We start from the raw sequence: 22,927 nt of genomic DNA on the forward strand, positions 1-22,927 counted from the left end.
TGCAATAAACCAATAGCTCAATTTTAAAAACAGGGTTATCTTAAATAAGCTATGTGACTCTGCAGAGAAGAACAAGAATTTTTTTGCTGGTCCACTCTCAGAGGACACGTTAATGTTGGGTTCTTTGTTCATCTTTCACAGAGCCCAGGAAAGTATTCTGAAAATTTGGGCTGAAAATTAAAAACCACCTTTCCTCACTCTACATGTCCCCTTCCAACTGTGGGGAAGGAGAGGAGCTGTTGCTTTAGTATTTGTACTTAATAAACCCTCACTCTGCATATTTGCTTTCTGCTAAGAAGCCAAAAAAAGACTTGCTAGCACAATTTGATCCATACTCCTGAATAAAAAATAACCAAAGATAAAGTTATTTCATCAAATGACAGAGATTGCAGCCAGTATATAAATGGGGTTATTTTTGAACATTGTACTACAAATCCCAAGACCACACTGTTAGACAATTGATATGAAATGTGTTAGAATTGGCTTCCAGGTCAAGGATGCAATGCAAGTCTGTAAGCATAGAGTCAAGACGGTTCAAGTTTATCCATTAACTTCTTGTTTACATTTAATCAGGCTCTGCAAGTATTTGCCAAAAAAAAAAAGAAAAGAGGCAGGTAAACCTGATCATGCAACAACTTTGAGATGCACTGAAAAATGTGTAGAGATTTATTAGCTCATTTTTATTTTTTGACCTCCAGAGAAAGCCCAGTTCTCCAGGCATGGGCAGAACCCTTCTAAGCTAATATAACTAACCTGAGTATTATTTAAAATGAGTCTCCTATTGGTAAATGTTGACTTTGCTGTCGTTCCTCTATTTCAAATTCTGAAAAAAACAGACTGTAAGGCAGGAATGGGCACAGTGCAGGTTTTCTGATCCCATGCAGACCGGGTAAAGGAGGAGTCAGAGTCCTCAGTGGTTTTTTGCAGGTCTTTTATTGGGTTCAGTGGGTACGTGGCAGGCAGGGGTGCTGGGGGTCTGGGAGGCTGGCAGTCCTCCTGTTATAGAGCAGCCCCGATATTGAACGCGTTCCTGGCTGTGGGTCCTCACCCGCGCGCTTAAAAGGGACTTATTAATACTCCACTACAGGCACACACAAAAGGTTAATAAAAGGTTTATTTACAAGGGAAAAGGAAATAAGGAAAATGTACAACTCAGGGAGAAAATAGGGAAATTAAGTCTTTAATGCGTCCTACCCTATCCGACGACCTGGAAACCCAAAGTCACTCTCAGAGCTGGCCAGACTCTGCTAGCTGGTGGAGAGCCAAAATGAGGGACCCCCCCAAAGCCCACGTGTCTGCCTTTTATATCAACCTGGCTGCTTAACCCCACCCTCAGGCCCCAGCCACCTTCCCTTTGGTGGGGATGGGATTTGGAGTTCCCAGTGTCTTTGGCTTTGGCCTGGGGTGGGGTGGAGTCCACAAAGCCTGTATGTAATTAGCTTTAGGACATCCTTTTCCCCCTAACACTCCCAGCCCCCAGCAAATCTTCACTCTATCTGGGCTCTCCGGTGATCTCGGCTTCTCTTTCAGCTTCTGCTTGGCTTCTATTGGCGTCCCCATGATGCCGCCCTTAAAAAGCACAGTCTCAGCCCAGGTGAATCCCATCTAGCTATGCCCACACCCTACTCCAGGTGCCCGCCATCAGGCATGCATTCAGGACAAGGATCCATCATCTATCCTGATGGCAGGAGGGCAGAAAAGCCTGACATTTTTTTCCTTACCCTACATGCATATTTGAAAGTTCCTAGGAAAAGATGGTAGACTTATTGTGGTGATCAGTTTGCAATGCATACAAATGTTAAGTCATTATGTTGTGTACCTGAAACTGAAATAATGTTGTATGTCAACTATACTTCCATTTTAAAAATAGGTTTATAAATAAGCTTTTATCCAGAAAACGTCACTTATACTATCTTAATGAGCATTTTGAAGTCCACTTAAAAAGTCAAGGGGGTAAGTGCAGGATAGTCACTGCAGAATTTTAATAGAAAAAAACATTAAATAAGTAATATATCTATTCAAAAAGGGCTTGTTATATAAAATAATATAAATTGAATATGCGAAATATACAATTAACTAGTACGCAGCCAGTGAAAAGGAATGATGCTCTTCTCTGTAATGATGCCAACCTTCCAGATATAACTAAAAAATAGAAGCAAATAGCAGATGTGTGTTCAGTGTAAAACCATTTGTGCTTTTAAAAATCGGGTTAAAATCCATGATACTTCTCTGAAAAAATACACAACAAATTCATCACAGTGATTTTGTTCAAAGAGAAAACCATGTGACTAGGAAAATAAGATTTACGTTCTCTATTAATATTCCTTGCGGCTTTTTGAATTTTTGTACCATTTGAATGACTCAGTCAAAAAAATGTTTATATAAATGATCGAGTGTAAACTATTAACTTCTCAAGTGCATCGTTGTGTGAACACACCCTGGTACATAGTTGGCATTCAATAAATGGTTATTAAATAAACCTGCTCCTCTCCTGATACCCAAATCTCTTCCTTCCTCAGTGTGCAGGTAGGATGAGAGAGACGGATCACTAAGGCCTCACATTTATTACAATGTCTTGGTACTTATTGAATGTTAAGTATATGTAATCATTTACTAACCTCTTGACAGATGTTCATTATCTCAGGTAATTTAACAACATCCCTGTGAAATAGCTATTATCACCTTTCTTTCACACATCAGAAAAATGAGGTGACCATAAGCACAAGCAAATCATTTTACACACACACACACATACAATTAAAGGAGCACTTTTAAAATAAAGGCAAAGTGTTGCAGGTACTTTGAGTACATCATGAAGGTGATATACTCTTTGCTTTTCAAAAGGCCTTTTGCAGGAGAAATATTTGTGTATAACATTACTGTAATAGAAAGCAAGAGAGACTCGAGGGTGGGAGCCCAAAAAGGAGAAATCCCAGTGGAAAAAGAAAGAATTGAATAAGGCTAGACCTTCCAATTAGGATTTTGAAGGGATCTGTTAAGGAAAAGTCATGTGATTCATACTAAGTACTTTGCATACATCATTACTTTTTATTCTTTTAATCCTAACAATCCTAAGTATTCTTGTCCTCAATTTTATTTATTTTTTTAAAGATGTATTTATTTCTGCATACAAGAGTTGGAGTATAGGCCAGAGGTGCGGGGGCTTGGCAGGGGTGAGAGGATTCACTAGAGACAGAGTGGGGAGCAGAACAGGCAGATTGACTGAAATACGCTGCTGAGGGGAGCAACAGGCAAGACAGGAGAGGTCTGCTGTGCTATGAGGTCAGCTCCCTGGCCAGAGATTGAACTCGTGCTGCAGCAGCTTGTAATAGCTTCATAGTACTGAGACTTTAACCCCTTGTACCACCAGGGAGGCCTCCACTTGCCCTCAATTTTAGATGAATAAATCAAAACCTAAAGAATAAACCTTCTCCATATGTTCAAGTCCACACTTAATGTCTTTCTACTTCCTTCTGACCTCTCTAAGAGGGATGGTGGACACACCTGCTTCACATATTGATAGGTGACTGTGTGCACATTCATGTGTGTGTGTGCACACTCATGTGTGTGCACACTCATGAGTTCATACTCATGATACATTGCTTATATCTAAGCCAAGTGTACTTGAGACAGGAACATTTACTTTATATTTAATATCTCTCATTATGCTAACACAGTAGACACTGAGTTATCTATAGTAACGTGTCAGCGCTAAACTAACTCTGTATAATCTATTTTAATTTTGTGTGAAGGCTTTATGACTGCAGATGAAAGAAAACTATTTGATCACCTCAAATCTCCTCATCTGAAATACTGGGTTCCATTTATCTGGTTTGGAAATCTCGCAGCTAAAGCCCGGAAGGAAGGTAGAATAAGAGACAGTGTTGACCTGCAATCACTGATGACAGTAAGTACACTGTCAGGAAAGAAGGCTAGAGGCCAAGAGGGACCTGAATCTAACAGGCTGGTCCAAGATGAATCCACTTTGTTCCATCCTCATTCCAAAGGAACCAGAAAGCCTGGACCTCAACATGCAGGATGGGAATAGTATACAGGTTTCAACCCAAACTGATTGCCAGGGGTTGCTAGGAAGCCGGTCTTAAACAGAATTCGACTTTGCAATCGGCTCTGTAAGAAAGTGCCTCTTGATTGATTAGCAACATCTGCCAAGAGCGCTTAGCATTTGGCACCCACACAACTGACTTGCCATCCCTGTTCCCTGGTTCCTAGAACAAATCTCGAGTAGAAGTAAACCTTCCCAGTCAATTCCCCCAAGTGAAAATATCTTGGGGTAAGCTAATAGTGTTTTTATTAAATGAAATAACCCTAAATTCATCTAAGAAACAAATTCACTTGAGGACTAGATAGATTTGTTTCCTGACAGTCTCCTGCCTGGCTTTAGTCTAAAATGAGTGAATGATTTAAAAATAGCTCCCAAATTAATATGAACTCTTTCCCCCCTCTCTTAGATAATAATTTATGCCTGATAGGGTAAAAAAAAAAAATCAATGAATCCCAGTTCTTCCTACAACAAACAAAGACAGATTTTCTGTCAATGTAAGTATTCTAAAGTCTAAGATGTATTACTTTCTTCTACAACCTAATGTAAATATATTTTCAAAAGAGACCAGCAGAAAAAAAAAAATTTGTTCTCTATGTAATTAACCAAAATGGCTAGAAATTATTTCAAATATTAATCACTGCCTTCCCATCACCACTTTGGTCAATATATATGTTGGAAATTATGGGTTTGATAGAGTAGGGAATATTTCTATAAAGTCCTGATTTAACTTAATATTAAAAATAAGTTCATCTACAGCCATCCTTTTTGCAAATTTTTAATTACCCATCATTTTCAGAATTTTCCTTTTGGGGTGACTTTCAGGACCAACTACTAGCTATGCAAAATCAGTCTCAGCATTTTACAGACATAATCACACCCCAAAAATGGCCACATTCTGAGTCCTAGTAAATATTGATTACCACACCTATCCATCATTTTGTAAATTGTGTTTTATGTGTTTCTGCCCTAGGAAATGAACCGATACCGTTCTTGGTGCAGTCTCTTATTTGGTTACGACTGGGTCGGGATTCCCCTAGTTTACACCCAGGTATCAAATATTTTGCACTTGATTTCTATTTCTACTTGTCCACCTTAGCCCTCCAGCAGTGCATCCTCACTCATTTTTTCTCTATTCCAGGTTGTCACTCTGGCTGTCTATACCTTCTTCTTTGCATGTCTGATTGGACGCCAGTTTTTGGATCCCACCAAAGGCTACGCAGGACATGACTTAGACCTTTACATTCCAATCTTCACTCTCCTGCAATTCTTCTTCTATGCAGGATGGCTCAAGGTAGCCAACAGTTCCTGAGACTCTCTCTGTAACTTTAATCATGTTCCAAACTCCTTTACTGAGTCTTTAACAAACCATTCATGAGTGAGGCAAAGGTAGATTTAGCATTAATCATTCAGAGCTGTTATTACTTCCCCACCAGCGAGTAAAAGTGACGGGAATATAGTGAGCACCTATGGCAGCAGCTCATGTATGCAAAGAGATTACAAGACTACTCTTTTTATGGATATTGATTTTCTTTAAGTCTTTGTGTGCTCCCATTAGGATTTTGATAATGTAATTGAAGTAATAACTGTACCTGCATTGATATTTTATACTACAGTAAGCAAGTAGGCAGACTAAAAGAGAGTAAATAAGAAGCTTTGCATATCAAATGGAAGTATTCAGATTGTGTTATCATCTAGATTCTACTTAATTCTGTAGATAGTTGCAATTCACTGAAATCTCATTAGCTGTTTCATAACATTAAATGCATCACTTTTTTATTTTTTTAATATTTTTTAAAGATTTATTTATTTATTTATACAAGCACTGGGTACAGTCAGAAGCACAGGTGGGTGAGAGAATTCACCAGAGCCAGAGCGGGGAACAGAACAGGCAGACTGACGAAATACACTGCTGAGGGGAGCAGCAGGCAGCAGGAAAGGTCTGTCGCATCATGTGGGACCCTCGCTGGCTGGCTGGGGATCGAACCTGCACTCCAGAGGCAGCAGGCAGCTTCACAGCCCAGCGCTCAACCATTGTGCCACCGGGGTGGCCTGCATCCAGTTTTTAAAACCAGTACTGAGAATCAGAATTCATCAGAATCAAAACCAAAACTCCAGGATTAAAGACCACATTTGGTTTGCCAGGAAATTAAAAATAGATCAGAGCAGGAAAAATGACCTGTCCAGTCATCAGTGTTTTTTATTTGTTCTCACCACCACTGCCTCCCCAACCTTCCACCCCTTCCAAGATGGTTGTGTAAATATCAGAGCCTGGTTCTTTTCTCTCTTTTGTGAACTCCCCACTGTAAATATGTGATGGGGAAAAAAATTGAAGACAATAACTCCATCGTTAACTAAAATCTACTGACAGTTTGGAGATGTCTTTAATACATGGAAGTTTCAAGTGTTCGATTTTCCAGTTAAATGCTGAAGAACAGTGTTTTGTGCCCCCCTGGTTCTGCCACCATCTCCCAGGCACACACTTTTACTGGAAAATAAGTATGTTGGCATTTGAAATTATACTCCAAAAGAGGAAAGGCATGTCCTTTACAAATGGCAAAAACATTTTTAACCAGGTGGCAGTAATTCTTCTTTATTTTTACCCATTTAAGACAGAGAAAGAGCAAAAAAAACTAATAGCTGTCATTTCTCATTAGAGAAAAAAGTAGATGCTGCTTTTTCTAAACAGAAGATCACCATGATTCACCTAAATGCTCAGTCACTATGGCCTTTTATTGTCCTTTTCCCTGAGCTGTGCTGAGCTTTTTATTTTTGCTTTGTGACTAGGGAAAGCATTTGGCCGGCCTGTAAGGAACATGTTAGCAGTCCGTGCTAACTAAAACATGCTGTCTAAAGTATTAACATGCTTTTCCTCTGCAAAATATTTTTGAAGGCAAAATACGAAAGGAAAATCTCAATTCCATTAAGAGACAGCATCTCTAGGGGAGCATCCAGGCATAATTTTTTTTCAAGTTCCCTACCTGATTCCAAATGTTGTTCAGCCAAGTTTCAGAATTCTAAGAGGTTAGAATTAAACCTTAAAATATAGGCAGCTAGATAAAGATTTGCTACTAAATAAATGGCTTCACAATCTAGAAATTCAACTAATCAGTGGTGCCTTTATTTATACGTTTATAAGTTTTTCCCATCTAGGCCCAATGTAAAATCGTACAAACACACACACAATAAAAATCAAAAGGAAGTACTCAAGAAGAATAACAGGTGAGTCCTATTTGGCATATATCTCTCTCACAGAAAAGGTTATTCAATTCAGGAACCTGGTAAGAACATTTAATATTGACCGATTATTAGAAAAAAATGTAATAAGAAACTACCTTAACTTTTGCCAGTGGAAAAACTTATGAGGTAATACTAAATCCTTTAGGGTAAAACTAAGAAAGATTAAAATTCCAGCTTTAGGACTTACTAGCTCTCTGACTCATTCATTTGGCAGTTATGTCCCGTACATGTGAAAGCTCCTTGTACTATTTTCTTTAATTATTATATAAGTCTTTATTTGCCGCTTACATTTTGTCTCCTTATCTGAACTTTTGTAAATCCCTTGAAAGCACAGGCTATGGATTCCTCCAGCTGTCTAGCACAATGCCTTGCACATTGTCAGTGCTATTTCAAAATTCACTATTTGTGCGTGAAACTCAACCAGTCATGTGACTGCTCCGGGATAGGGCTGCATTGTCACAGTTGAATAGACAGATCCCTTAGCAGAGCATGCCCAGGTAGACATGTCATTACAGATTTGAGACTTGCTTGCTGATAAATATCTGTGTCTGCAGAATAACCCCTCATCTTTAGGCTTCATATTATGAAGCAGGGAATGAAATAGGAAACATCTTCAATCTCCATTCTTATTCTTCACAAGCATGATGACAGATTTATTCTGTGTCCTCAACTGCAGGTAGCTGAGCAGCTTATCAACCCTTTTGGAGAAGATGATGATGATTTTGAAACCAACTGGTGCATTGACAGAAATCTGCAGGTTAGAGAAGCATTTCTTTCCTTTACAAATATTAACAATAAATCACTTGTGGTGTTTCAAATCTAAACAGACCCTGAATCTGGGCTCCTGAATTTAGAGCTTTAAGCCACAAGTGAAAGAGGTTTGACTGTTCAGTGTATTGTCTTCAACCCTTTGCGAACATCAAGGGCCCTAGCACTCTCAATTTCAGTGAAATTCAGTCCTTTTAAATAAAAGTTCAAGTCAGTTTCTTTATAAATTTCTCAATTCTACACCATCTCTTTCATTGCAGTATAGAGCAGTATTTTTACTCAATCTTTAATCTGTTTTTTATTACTACCAGGGAGTTGACAGTGACCTAAAATGGCAGCCAGGCACAATCTGATGTGATTTCCCAGATTCACAGCACATAGGTCCTCACAGTCAGGCGCCAGCAGCTGGACACTGAGAGCCACACTAGCCTGGGTCTCAGATCTGCCTGAATTATACTCAGATGGAACTTAGGACCCTTACCCTGAAGTAGTCCAGAAAGGTTCTGTATTAAGAACCAGTGTGAGAGAATTTACCTTTAGGGCAAGACTCTCCTTAAAGCACTCTTTTCCCTGAGAAACACATACTGAGTAAAGATCTTCAGATTGTCTATTTGCTTTAAGCCCTCATTCAGCTCTTAAATAGGTTCAAACTTTTCACCATAGATCACATTGTCAGTCCGTTAAAGAGGAAGCATAATGCCTAGGTCTGTGACTCAGAACTCCCGTGGCCTCCCTGGTGGTGCAAGGGGTTAAGTCTCAGCACTATGAAGTTATCTGCAGCCACTGCAGCGCAAGTTCCATCCCCAGCCAGGGAGCTAACCCACATGATGCAGCAGACCTCTCCTATCTCACCCACTGCTCAGTGGGTATCTCACCCTGAGCAGTGGATTTCAGTAATCCACCTGGTCTGTTCCCCACTTTGTCTCTGGTGAATCCTCTCACCCCCTGCACTCCTGGCCTACACCCCAGTTCTTGTATGCATAAATAAATCTTTAAGAAAAAAAAAGAATGAGATTCCCAAAGCATTAATCTTTTTTTTTTCATGTATCAAAGTCAAGAGGAGGGACCACTAATGACCCAATAAGTGTAAGCTTATTGATACATTTTTCCCAAAACACAAAAGCTCAGAGCACATAAGTTACACCGAGTATAAATGCATTTATGGGATCAACAAAACAGGATATTGAGAGTCTCCCCCCTTTTTGTAGTATCTAGGATTATGTGGTTGCTGCCAGGGTAGCCTTAGACAATACAAAGACTTTCAGCAAATACGAAAAGGCCTCTCTCTGCCTCCAGGCAAGGTGTAGCTCCCCTCTGGGGCATGGGATTTGATAGAGCAAGTGTGGGCAGTTTTATAGCCTCCTTCACCCCATTGCCAAGTTCTTATGAAGTAAACGACATATACAACTCACTGTGGCAGCTCTCGCTGCAGCAAATATGAACTGTGGACATTTGTATATTCACTCATTCTGACTCTTCTATACTATTCCATATCCCATCCACTCATTGGAACTTACTCGCTTTCTTTGTACAAATCACACCTGAATTATTCTAACAATATCACAATGATTTTAGGTCTCTCTTTTAGCTGTGGATGAAATGCACATGAATTTACCCAAGATGAAGAAGGACATTTACTGGGATGACTCTGCTGCTCGACCACCATACACGCTGGCAGCTGCTGACTACTGTATCCCCTCATTTCTGGGGTCAACTATCCAAATGGGGTAAGTGTATTTTTTAATCACCAATTTTAGAAAATAACTAGGTCATTGTTCTGATCTTTTTGTTCTTGTCCTGAAGTTACTTTCATGATAACTCTCAATTTAGTACCTTTAAACAATAGTGTTCTCAAATTTTCACATATAATTAATGTGCCTAAGAGAGTTAAAGGAATTGTAGTTTCTGGTTTAAATATGGTGGGGTGTGTATGTGTGTGTGTGTAATTTGCCTTTTTACCTTACTTTGATATCACAGGGTTTTTTTAGCATTTGTACAGCTATCCTCTTTTTTGTCTTCCAACTTGAACAGTTTGCTTTTTTAGTTATGTAGTTGTTTATTATCTAATTATGACTAGTATAGTTAAATTTAGTTTAACAGGTATTTATTGAGCAGATATGCGTTGCGTTAAACTATTTGGAGACAAGCAAGTCTTAAGGAGTGAAATAACTTTTATCAAAATTTTTCCCTAAGTCTAATTTAATCTATAGTTAGTATACAAGTCAGTCTCTTATTCAGTGGTTTCTGCATAACAATCTGTTCCTATGTACTATGAGCTTTAAATAAATGGGCTGAGGCCTGAAGTAAATCATGCACAGTTCTTGAATAATTTTATTAAATCTGATAATGTATTTGATTTTAAAGAGATGTGTGAACGTGGGAGAAGTTTAAGTATATTTGCTGAAGGCAGATGCTGTAGTTTCCAAGTAACTTAAAGAGAAGAATATGAACAAATGAGAAAAGTAAAAGGAATCCCTCCTCAAACTGTAGAAAAGACAGAACTCTTGTTCAGTTGCTCTTATAACTGTTAGCAAAACTGAGGCATCTTATTCCCTAAAGAATGACAGTGTGATATGTTTTGATGTTAAATGAGAGTAACTTTTTTTTTAATTTCAGCTTTACTGAGATAGAGTTAACACATCAACTTTTATTTAAAGTTTGCATTCTAATGGTTCTATGTTCATATGCGTTGTGGAAGGATTCCCCCCATCTGGTTAATTAACACACCCTTCACCTCCTATCTTTTTCTGTCTTTCTATCTTCCTTCATCATTCTCTCCTATATTCCTTCCTATCTTTTTTGGTAAGAAAATTTAAGTTCTACTCTCAGCAAATTTCAGTTATCCAGTACAGTGTCCTCATCTATTGTTACCATGTTTTACATTAGCTCCTCAGACTTAATTCATCCTATAGCTGAAAGTTTGTACCCTTTTACCAATCTCTCCCTTACCCTCATCCCCAACTTCTGGCAACAACTTTTTTATTTTGTGTTTCTATTAGAATAACTATTTGATATGCAAGGCAAAAGTTAAGATATTAAACTTGTACCTAACCTTGGTGGTAAGGGCAGATTATGGAGGGTTTTGTAGTCTGGATAAAGAGTGATGCCTTTTTTTCAAAGGTAGTGAATGACATAGTTGCTCACTCATGTGTTTTAGAAGGGTTATCCTAGTAACTGGCTGAAAGAGAAATTGCTAAAGACTAGAACCAAGAGACCAGTCAGCAGGTCGTTGGTGTCGTTTAGACAGGTAAAGATAAAGACTTGAACTAGGGTGGCATTATAAGCACAGGTTAGATGGCAGAAGGGGCACATTCAAGAAGGGAGATAGAATTAAGAAAGATTAGATGAGTGGTAGTGAACCAAGGATGATAAGAGAGTAGAAGAGGAGAAGCTGCTGAAAGGAAAAGATGCGTTTCCTGTTGCATGTGTTGAATTTGAGGCATCTGTGGGCAATTCACAGGCAGACAGCCAGCAGGCCATGAGTACAGAGACCGTGCAGGTAAGGGGTTACCTTTGACTGTCATCAGAACATGGTGGCTTTAGAACCATCAGAGTAAGCAGGAGCAGAAAGGAACAGTGTCAGGGGAATAGGGCAGAATATCGAGGGTAGAATACTAACATGTGGTCAGAGGCAAAAGAGTTCTTAAGAGTCAGAGCAGGAGTGATCAGAACAGAGTCAGGAGAAATGAGAGCATGTCCTTCCAAAGGTGGGAAGTTTCTAAATAAAGCCCCCAAAATGCCATAAGGGTTTGCATTTTAAAGTCACTGGAGACTAAAATAGAGTATTGGAGTAGAACCTAAATTACAGTAGATTGAGGAGTGACTGAAAATAGGGAGATCAAGACTGACAGTGGAAACTATTTTTTTAAATAATTTTATTATGGAAAAGCTCAAATGTATACTAAGATAAGGGACAAACTATAATAAGCCTCCATGTGCCCATCGTCCACTTTCGATGATTAAGTTATAGCCAGTCTTGTGTCATACACACTCATACCTGCTGTTCTCCTTCCTGCCACAGAATCATTGTGAAGCAATTATAACCACTCCATCTTCATGCCTAAAAAACAAAAATCAAATAAAATTTTGAAACAATAGTTCCTTTATTCATTAAGTTTCTTTATTCATAGTTCCTTTATTCATCCATGAACTCATTTTTTGAGAATTCTGGGTTGGAAGAGACAGACCAGACAGTAGCTTGTATGAGACATGGAGTGGAGAGTAGTGATATATTTTTTATTTGTTTTATTTTTTTTTTTGAGATTTATTTATGCATACAAGAGCTGGGCTACAGGCCAGAGGTACGGAAAGTGAGAAGATTCACCAGAGACAGATCGGGGAACAGAACAGGCCGATTGACTGAAATACACTGCTGAGGGGAGCATTGGGTGAGACAGGAGAGGTCTGCTGCACCATGTGGGTTGCTCCCTGGCCGGGGATCGAATTCATGCAGCAGAGGCTGCGGATTTCTTCATGGTGCGGTGCTTAACCCCTTGCGGCACTGGGGAAACCCCTATTTTTTATCTGTTTTATAACATTTTAGGATGGGAGTGCCTTGAACATATTTAAAAAGAAAGGGGAGCCTGCCTTCCTCCCCCTTGCCACCTATCCTTCGAGTCACTTTAACCATCTCTACTAAATTCTACTTTGCTGCTGTGCCCCAGGCTTGTCCGACTAGATCAATTAAGATTCCCTGCAGTACTTACTGCAATCCTGAGCACTATACAACTTAGCATCTCTTATCAGAGGACCCACAGGGAAAAAAAAATTACCTCAGACATCAGTGAGGAAAAAAGAAAGCTTTGCCTCTTCTGGGAAATGCTTGCATTATTCATCTTAGAGACCGTGAATTTTATAGTTAATGATGGTCTCCTTTTCATTTTGACTGCTACAAGCCTGAAAACTAAATCACAGCCACCTTCAGTCAGTCTGTGGGATTTTTTGGCATGTATTTCTCAGTTCTGTTGGTCTCATCTTATTGTTGTTCCTTATTTCTAGCCCTACTCTATTAACCCAACTTTATAGATTATTGCCTTAAATGTATTTTTATAAGCAAATTCATATCCTGTCAAGATAAAGCAAGATGTAATAAAGACACAAAATGATAGTTCTTCTTGCTCTGCCAAAGGAGGTAAAAAGCCAGGCTGGCCAAAGGGGCCCACTGGAGGAAGCAGGGACACAAGAGCCAGGGAGGTTAGCAGAGGAAGGTTCTGGAGAAGATGGACACCAAGAGGCTAGGCCTGGTCCCAGGGACAGAGGCCTCCACACCTGAGCTAGAGGGAAGGGGTGAGGATGAATGTAGTCAGAGCAAGGAGAACACCCCTCTGTGGAGCTAGTGATCGGGAACCAGTGTTCTCACCACATCCAATCAACACCATGTCTTAATCCAAAGGGAGTTTTAAGAAGGCCCATCTTTTAAACTGTTACAGTCCCAACACCAAATGAGTGCTAGTGTTGCACCTCCCAATCTTTGGAGGGGCATGTTAAAAATCAGCTTTGGCATGACCACTTCGCATGAAAAAAAGGGTCACTTGAAAATCTGGACCTAGCTTTCCAAAGAAAAGTGCTTGCAAATAGTCTTGAGCATTTAATTGAGTGTTCGTGAAGGTATGGCAGTGAATCACCACTTAATGTACTATCCCATGAGTTAACTGAGCAATGAAGAAAATCTTTCCTAGTTGACCTGTTCCTATTATCACTCTGAGGTGATTTCAGTTGAGCTTGCATAGTATGTTCTTTTTTCATAATATGGAATGCTTTCTGACCTGCTGTTTAATTAAGGCATCTTTTCGTTAGCTTAATCATAGGGACACTGTTAACCAAGATTAAGAAAACATTTGCAAGCAGTCAGAAGAAGAGTTGTCCATAAGATGTATGACAAGAAAACATGCCCAAACCCTAAAGTGAAAATGGGTCTTCTCTGGGCTATGGTAAACACTTATGTTTGCAAAACCTGACTTTACCAAAATAAATCTAGAATGCTTGAACTCAAGCCAGCATTCCTGGAATACATTTCTTTTTAAACAAATAAAAAAATAAGGTCCAATGGTGGCGCAGGGGTTAAAGTCTCTGCACTATCATGCTATTGCCAGCCTCTGAAGCACAAGTTTGATCCCTGGCCAGGGAGCTGACCCACATGGCACAGCAGACCTCTCCTGTCTTGCCCACTGCTCCCCTCAGCAGTGTATTTCAGTAGATCCACATGTTCTGCTCCCCACTCTGTCTCTGGTGAATCCTCTCACACACACCCCCCAACACACACACTTCTGGCCTACACCACAGTTCTTCTACACAAAAATAAATAAAATAAAAATCTTACAATAAAGGAATAATTTAAAAAAATAATAATGTCCAGTCTTAACCTATACTAGCTCATTTGAGATGGAATGCATCACGCCAAAGTTGTTATTATTTTTTAAATACTTTGTGATTACCCATTAGCTCAACTTTTTAAGTCTCTGAGGAATGGAACACATGGAAAGTAAATATCTGAATTCTTGTAACTCCCTTTAATCCTGACTCAAAAATCAAAACAACCAACAGTAAAGAAGTAATAATCCCTTGAAGGCACTGGCAAAACCCTAACAAAGTCCATCCATAACAGTTAGAGGATTCTGAATGGGAGATGAGAGGGCAGAGCTACGTATGAAATGGACCTCAAGTATGTGGGGAGGGGTGTGCACATGGGACTCTAACTTTTTCTGTCCTCTTGACCTAAAAACAAGCTCCAAATCTATGAACTGCCAACTACTGGCTAGATTCCTGTTTAAAGAGCACTATTTTACTGGGCTTTTTGCCCTAATTCAAATCATATGTCAAAACTTCCTCACATTGATAACGATCTTAAGAAAGGGGTATGAAACCAGTTAAGTATCTACTTAGTAAAGAGGAGAAATATTCAGATTTTTGTATGACTTTCTTCTGGTTAGGAGTTGAGGCATTTATTTAAGATTTTTTTGGTTACTGTGAAGCTGTAACCACTTAATTAATCACATTTACTTAGTTGTCTTCATCCCAAAAGCTTTAAGTGTAAATATAGTTAGATATAGAGATAAAGATAGACACACATATACTTAGAATATATATAGTTTATATATTTTTACAATATGTATTTAATTTTACAATACGTATTTAATGTACACAAAGTATTTCATGTTGTACAGTAGAGGTCAGATGTATTTTAGTGATATTAATTCAATTATGCCAACACATGTATTTTAGCAAGTAAAAGGCTTTATTAATGCATGGTTAAATAAACTTCTACATTAATGTTTTATTCAGTATTTTTTTAACCAAACTAGATTCAAACATTTTAGCTTTGGAAGAAAATAGAGACTCTGGTATGTACTCCTGCATGCCTGTGTTTATAAATAACCCAAAAAATCTTAAATTCTGAATTACTAACTTCAACAAAAATGTATTCTTGGAACATTGATTTTCACTTAATGTACCAGAAAGGAAGGAGAGATGAAACCTCCCAAGGAGGTGAATGTGCATTAAGTTTATAATTTTAGAACTTACACAGAGATTCTTTCATATGTCAACCAGGGGTCACCAGTGGAGCTGTTTTCACTGGAGCTTTGAAACCTTCTTTGAGGTATATGTGGCCACAATTCCTTTGTGGGTCAGCCAGCAGGTTGGTAAGCATCGCCAGGTTGGAACATGAAGCTCTCAATATGCCTGTGCTTAGCCAGATTTGCCATAAACCTTGGTCCCAACCTTCAGAGAGGCAGCAGAAGGGTCGCCAGCAATGTGTGCAATTTTCTAAGCTTAGCCTACCTTTCATGATGCTCCATTAGCTTGAAAGTACCCCCAGAAAGGGCGCAGAGAAGAGGGCTGGATGGATAGAACCTTTTGGTTGTGGCTTTTCCTCACAGTGCATGGCCTGGTACCTCCCAGCTCAGCATAAGGGTTACCTTGCCTATCGTGTAAATCCTTGGCTACAACTCTGACAGAGATTCTGCAGTGCAGAAGGTTAAAAATAACAGTGTTTACCGCTAATGGTTCAAAGAGTACATTTTTCTTTGCCTGTGAATAACTGCTCCTCTCGGTGTTCGGTGTGCTCTTCCCAGATATATTTTCGGGAAAATTATCAGCTCCTTCCAAGACAGTCCCAGACTTTGAATCCACTAGCAATCTGAAACAGAAATGCTGACTTGAAAATTCGAGCTCACCTTATTAAATGTAATTTTCCTAAATCCCTCATTTCAGTTCTGTTAAAATGACCTAGTATTCGAATTAAAATAGTCCAGAGAGCACTTTGAAAGTGGCCCAGAGAAGGAAAGGCAAGCCTCATCCAGTTTTATCCTTTAATCCTTTCAAGCTCTATATTTACCTAATCACACTCGTAAGAAGGGGCTTGCTTTGTAAAAAAGCTTGCTTTGAAAAAAAAAAAAATGCATTAAATCTTTCAAATCATCAGAGCTGCTTCCATCTTTCCATATCAGACACATTCTAAGAAGCCTGAACGTTGGTGGCATCTTCAGAGTCTTCTGCATCTTGTTAGAGCTGCAGGAGGTAAAAATTGCTCTTCTGGGCCCTGACCAGCCTAAGAGTCCTTAAGTCCCTTCTTAAGGAAGGGACCTTCTCAAGAGTCCTTAAGTCCCCACTGGCATGCCCCCTAATTGGCAAGGGAAACTGTAAGACTGATGGTTTTATACGTATTCAATAGATATTTTGAAATTGGGGTGGCTTTTTATTTTTCAATACTTGAGATTAAAATCAGAATATATCCCAATCCAGACATGAATTTGGCCTGTAGAAATAACGTGTGCTCATCCTTCTTCTAGAATCAACTATAATCAACTAGTTTGGCTTAACATTATTGTTTATCCCCCATCTGCTCTTCTCCCTTGCAAAATAACAAGAAAGCCCAGTATGTGGCACAACATTTCTTATCCTTACTTTGTCTGGTTTTCTGTATAGATGATTTATATTATGCAATAAATGTATACTGCAGGATTTGGCAGTATTTGCAAATGGCAAAAAAGAGCAATATTGAGAGACAAATTCAGAGCAGTCCCACCCCTGCTCGACCCTATCTTCTTTCCCTCCAGTAAACCTGTTCCTCCCATGCAATCATCTCCTCTCCATTCACCCAGTGTCCTTGTCTTGCCATTAAATGGCTGTTACAGACGCCCCTTCCATTCCACGTTCATTGTTGGGTGGAAGCTCTGTGCTGTGGTAACATTTTATAGCATCATTGACAATAGCCGAAGTGCCCAAGGGCAGATAAGTGGATTAGGAAGATGTGGCATATATACAATGGAATGAAATACTATACAGTTCTTAAAAAGATGAACTCTTGCCACATTACAACACTGTATATGATTTAGGGGGCAGTCTGCGCAATATCATTGAATGTACCCAATCTCTGATTTAGGGAAATAGGTTCACACCTCCTCAGATATATGTTGATACACCATACCCAACAAAAAGCTAGACTCTTGCCATTTGCAACAACGTGAATGCAACTAGCAGGGATAATATTAAGGGAAATAAGTCAGAAGGAGAAAGATAGATACTAGACGGTTTCACTTAAATGTGGAATACAGAGAAACAACGCGTCAGATAAAACCAAACCAAGAACATACTTTGGAAATAATACTGTAGAACTGCTGTTACAGTGAGGGAGGGAGGAGGAGAGCAAAGTAGAGAGGAGACCCAGTGGACTATGTGGAGGACTATGGGTGCCTTGGTGGAGGGTGTGATGTGGTAACATACTCTGAAGAGGTGTGATCTATACCACTAAGTCATGTACAGTGTTGTAAACCATTCTAATATGAATTAAAAACAAAAACAAAAAACTGAACTCATAAAAAGTAAAGTAAGGACCTGCCCTGGTGGCGCAGGCGGTTGAGCGCAGCGCTATGAAGCTGTCCACAACCTCTGCAGCGTCAGTTCGATCCCGGTGGACCAGCGAGGGTCCCACATGGCGCAGCAGACCTCTCCTGTCTCACCCGCTGCTCCCCTCAGCAGTGTATTTCATCAGTCTGTTTCTTCTGCTCCCTGCTCTGTCTCTGGTGAATCCTCTCACCCTCCCACTCATCGGGCCTGTACCCCAGTTCTTGTATAAATAAATAAATAAATAAATCTTAAAATAAAAAATTAAAGTAAAAAATTTTTAAAAATGAAGGATAGAAGGAGAAAAAGGGGTGACCTTCAGACAGACACTGTGAGTTCCTCTAGCCATACCAAGAAGTCCAAACTGATTTGGAAACCACCTCTGAACATTTGCCAGTCATTGACAGAGTCTTTTTAATATCTTCTATGTGCCAAAGCTTTTCCATATGTATTATGCCTTTTGAACTCCTTAACTACCTGTAGTGCAGGTAGAGAAGTGTCACCAGTTTACCAAATCTGATAACAAGTCACAGAGAGGCTAAGTGGGTCTCCTACAGCCACCCAGCTAGTTAGCATCAGCCTAGGAAGCATCAATCCTGGCTCTTCATGTTCCATAAAATCATTTTCCTTACCACAAAATTCTCAGATTCCATCTCTGGAAACTGATGGCTGCACAGCACTTTTCATAAATGTTCTCCTATCTCTAGTTACCTGCCTTTCTCAGTCCAAGTGAATTACATAAGACCTAGCTTTTTCAGTTGACCTTCTCTAATAAATAGCAATATAATAAGGCTGCTTATGTCCTATCGTATAATGTTTCTGCTATAATCATTTTGGGATATTTTAAGTGGTGATATATTTGAGCCTCAGGATTTGTACTATCCTATATCAAGGACACTTTTTTTTTAAAGATTTATTTATTTATGCATACAAAAACTGGGGTGTAGACCAGAGGTATGGGGGGTGAGAAGATTCACTGAGACAAAGTGGGGAGCAGAACAGGCAGATCTACTGAAATACAGTGCTGAGTGGAGCAGCAGACGAGACAGGAGAGGTCTGCTGCACCTTGTGGGTCAGCTCCTGGCTGGGGATGGAACTCCTGCTGCAGTGGCTGGTGATTGCTTCATACTGCTGTGTCTTTCACCCCTGCACCATCAAGGAGTCCCACCAAAGGCACATTTAAAACATCAAAAAGGAGCAAAAAACTTAAACCTAAATGGTGCATCCAAGTCTCCAGAAGGGAAATAATTTTTTTAAGTATTCTATCCTCTATTTTCTGAGTTTAAAACCAGTTTGCTCTGAAACCACAGATTCTGTTGTCATACTGGGAACCATGACTATCAGAGAGAGGAGAAGGGCATTGTGTGTTGACAGTGACACCTCTCACCATGGAAACACTCAGAGGAGAGGTCCTCTGCTCATCATAGTGGGGAGGGCCACTGCTGCTCTAAGAGTGTAGAAGGTTCCCAAGTCATGTTTCTGACCCAAAGCATCTCTAGATGACCACATGCATCAGTTGATTTTCTTGTAGCTCTTCCAGCTTAGACACAGCTGTCAAGTGACACAACTCTAGTATTATCCTCACATCGTAAGGTCAATCCAAAGCTGCCTTTGCCTCTAGGATAAGGTCCAAATCCCCTATATAACATTCTTCCTAACACAGACCAAGGTTTCCTTCCAGTTTTTGCCTGACACTATTTTGTATGCTTGACACAAACTCTATATTTGCCTTCCTCAGGAATACTCTAAAGTTCGAGTCACTTCTTCCACCTGGAATATTATGTCCCTTCTGAGTCTGAGTCCTACTCAGTGTGAAGAGCCAGCTCAAAAACTTAATGTGCCCCAAATATAGCTATTTATATACCTGCTTTCCCCTTCCATTTACATTTTGCTATACAATACTTAATGCCACACATTGGTTCATGTAGATGCTCCATAAATTTAGTTGGGTAAGCAGAGAAGTCTCACATGTCCACACCACAGATTTACACAGCAGGAAGTTGCAGTTGGGTCTCATTGGCGGCCAGTATCAGCTGGTGAGTTGGTAGAACATTAGCAACAGCTCTGACCATTTTGTCATTTGCACTTTGCAACTCACATGCTTTTCTCCAATTTGTGACCTGGGATCTTAATCGTCTTGCCCACAATGAAAGTACATATCCACATCACTACATAATTAGAAAGCTTTCCATTAGGGTTCATGACATTGTGAAGTAATAATGAGGCTGACTTTCTTTTCTGGAAGGTTTTATCATTCCTACAAGGTTGTGTGCTTTAGAAGCAGTTAAGGAAGGCAAATCCCAAATAAAAAGTGAAAGTCTAGTGGAGGACAGAGAAGCGTCCTATAAAGAGAGATTGCCAGCTCCACCTCTGGTCCCCGGAGCACATCCAGCGCGGTGATCTTAGTGACTGTGCTCGCAACTCCTCCGTAGCTAAACGGGTTCCTGAAGTGTGACTGGAGATCTGACCTAATGAAATCCAAGAAGCAGGGGTCACCAAGGCCACTGAAGCATGAGTCTGCATTTCTCAAGTCAACGTAACAGAATCTGAGCCTTGCACAGTGGAGGGTGGGCCAGAAGGCTATCTGGTAGCCAAGGGCACTGCCAGGGCTTTAGAATAACAGCACGAGGTAGTAATCAGATGCTATCCCAGGACATTTAGCCAGTTAATCATCTCGGTCACCCATCTTTTATTCATAATCACAGAGGAATGGCATTTTCTTTGGCTGCTCACTTTGCCCTTTTGGGTTACACCAGTTAGGTTCTCCCACTTTTTCCTTGCTGTCACATAAAATGCACCTGGCATAGTTAAGTGTCTTATCACCATAGATGTCATTGGAATATTCAGCGGGTGAATTGGTGGTGGAAATTCTATAGGGACTACACCTGAGAAAAGAAAGCCAACATTGTTTAAAAATGAACCATGATGTAAAATATATATAAATAAATTAAGAAAAAAAAATAATATCAGATGGGGACAGCCAGGTTACTGCTGCTCCCAGAGCCAGTATGAGCAGCTGTAGTGTCAGGGCAAGGCTGTAAGGAGCTCCACCTGGATCCTCACTGACTGTAAAACCAGAGATGTAGGCAGATGAGTACCCTGAGGCAGGGGTACACATAACCCTGTTTCTCAATTATCCACTTTATTTCAGGCTTGAAAAAGATTAAAATGCTTTATGTCTTAAATGTTTCAAATTCAACAGGAGATACATCACAATAGTAAATTCATCCAATTTATTCATGGGGCGAGGAGAGCCAACCACAGTTTGCGTCCACACCACCTCAGTAGATGTGTTCTTTCCACAGAGTTCACGCTTCTCCCCCGTCTTTCTTAACCTAAGTGAGCAGACAGAAATGCAAATCATTGACTAGAAATGCTTGCATATTACTTCTGGACAAGAACTTTATTTTACTCATTATTCTGTCATCACTTGACACCAATGTAGCAGACTCTACATATAAAGTATTAAGAACAAGGGCCTCCCCTGGTGGCGCAGCGGTTGAGCACTGGGTTGCGAGGCTGCCCACAGCCACCAGAGAGGGTCCCACAAAAAAAAATAATAATAAAATAATAATAAAGTATTAAGAACAAAGGCTTTGCCAACGACAGATCTAAGGCATCCAGGAGGGGCAGGAGGATAAAGGTGGTAGAATGGAGGGGAGCACAATGGATTGTGGTGAACTATGGGGGCTTTGGTGGTGGGAGAGCTACAATGACCAAACCTAAGGAGAAAAATCTGGTACTCTGAAAATATTAACAAGGTTGTAAAACAATGGTACCTCATTAAAGTGAATGAATGAGTTGTAAAAGAAAATGAAGTTTAAAAAGAAGGCTTTGGAGGGGCCTCCCTGGTGGCACAGGGGGTTAAGCACCACACTGTGAAGCGATCCGCAGCCTCTGCAGCACGGGTTCAATCCCCCAGCCGGCCAGAGAGCGATCCCAGTGTTGAGGCAGGCCTCTCCTGTCTCGCACGGCACCCTGCCCCCCGCCTCCCCCCACCCCCCCGCCCCTGCTCCCCTTGATGTGTCTTTCAGTCGGTCTGCCTGTTCTGTTCCCTGCTCTGTCTCTGGTGAATCCTCTCCCCTCCCTGCCACCCCACATCTCTGGCCTGCACTCCAGCTCTTGTATGCATAAATAAATAAATCTTTAAAAAAAAAAAAAAGGCAGCTTTGGAGTGAGACCTCACTAGATACAACATCCTTAAGTGACTCTCTGCTGGCCTCACTTTCTTTGTCTGCAAACTGTGAATGATAGTAATTACTATGATAATTAAATGAATGGATGCACAGAGGTATTTAGTTGTACACTAACAGCTATTTGCAGTCTTGAAATTAGTTTGTGATCCACTCTTTGGGAGGTGGATTTATGGGTCCTAGGAAAATATGACCTTGGTTTACCTGTAATAAGGGAAAAAGTACACATGCTATATCTTATTTTTTTTTTTTATGTCCAAGTCTCTAGTGAGTGATTCTCAGAATATATTCTGGGGACCCCTGGGAATCTTCAGAACCAAGACTCCAAGTTGAAATCCTAGGGTCGGGCCTCCCCGGTGGCGCAGCGGTTGAGCGCTGGGTTGCAAAGCTGCCCGCAGCCTCTGTGGCGCCGGTTCAATCCCCGGCTGCTCCCCGGCCACCAGAGGAGGGTCCCACATGGCGCGCAGACCTCTCCTGCCGCCCGCTGCTCCCCTCAGCAGTGTACTTCGGTCCTTCTGCCTGCTCTGCTCCCCGCTCTGGCTCTGGTGAATTCTCTCACCCTCCCGCACTTCTGACTCTACCCAGTGCATGTATAAACAAATGAACAAACAAACAAATAAATAAATAAAAAACATGCCTCTATTAAAAAAAAAAAAAACTTTAAAAAAAAAAAAGAAAGAAATCCTAGGGTCAAAACTATTTTTGTAATAACAGAAAATGTTCTTTACCATTTTCACTCTCATTCTTTCATGACTGTACTTTACAGAGGTGACAGGCTATGTGATGACATCATCACTTGGCAATTAATGGACTGTGTGTGCTT

General features: G+C 40.3%; 1 protein-coding gene across 2 annotated transcripts in view; it reads left to right on the forward strand.

The window, feature by feature from the left end:
• BEST3 (bestrophin 3) overlaps positions 1-22,927 on the forward strand; it is a gene marked incomplete at both ends in the record, with an annotated part of 36,721 nt that overhangs the window by 12,257 nt on the left and 1,537 nt on the right. Inside the window, 5 exons of one of the 2 annotated variants that reach the window (XM_084255347.1) lie at positions 3,753-3,907; positions 5,034-5,111; positions 5,202-5,354; positions 7,977-8,057; positions 9,644-9,795. In XM_084255347.1, the coding sequence (XP_084111473.1) occupies positions 3,753-3,907; positions 5,034-5,111; positions 5,202-5,354; positions 7,977-8,057; positions 9,644-9,795 (619 nt within the window). Of the gene's footprint in view, positions 1-3,725; positions 3,908-5,033; positions 5,112-5,201; positions 5,355-7,976; positions 8,058-9,643; positions 9,796-22,927 lie in introns of those variants that run through there. The other variant, XM_084255348.1, reaches the window with a different exon arrangement.

Source organism: Talpa europaea, assembly GCF_964194135.1.
Source record: "Talpa europaea genome assembly, chromosome: 15".
Taxonomy (NCBI): domain Eukaryota; kingdom Metazoa; phylum Chordata; class Mammalia; order Eulipotyphla; family Talpidae; genus Talpa; species Talpa europaea.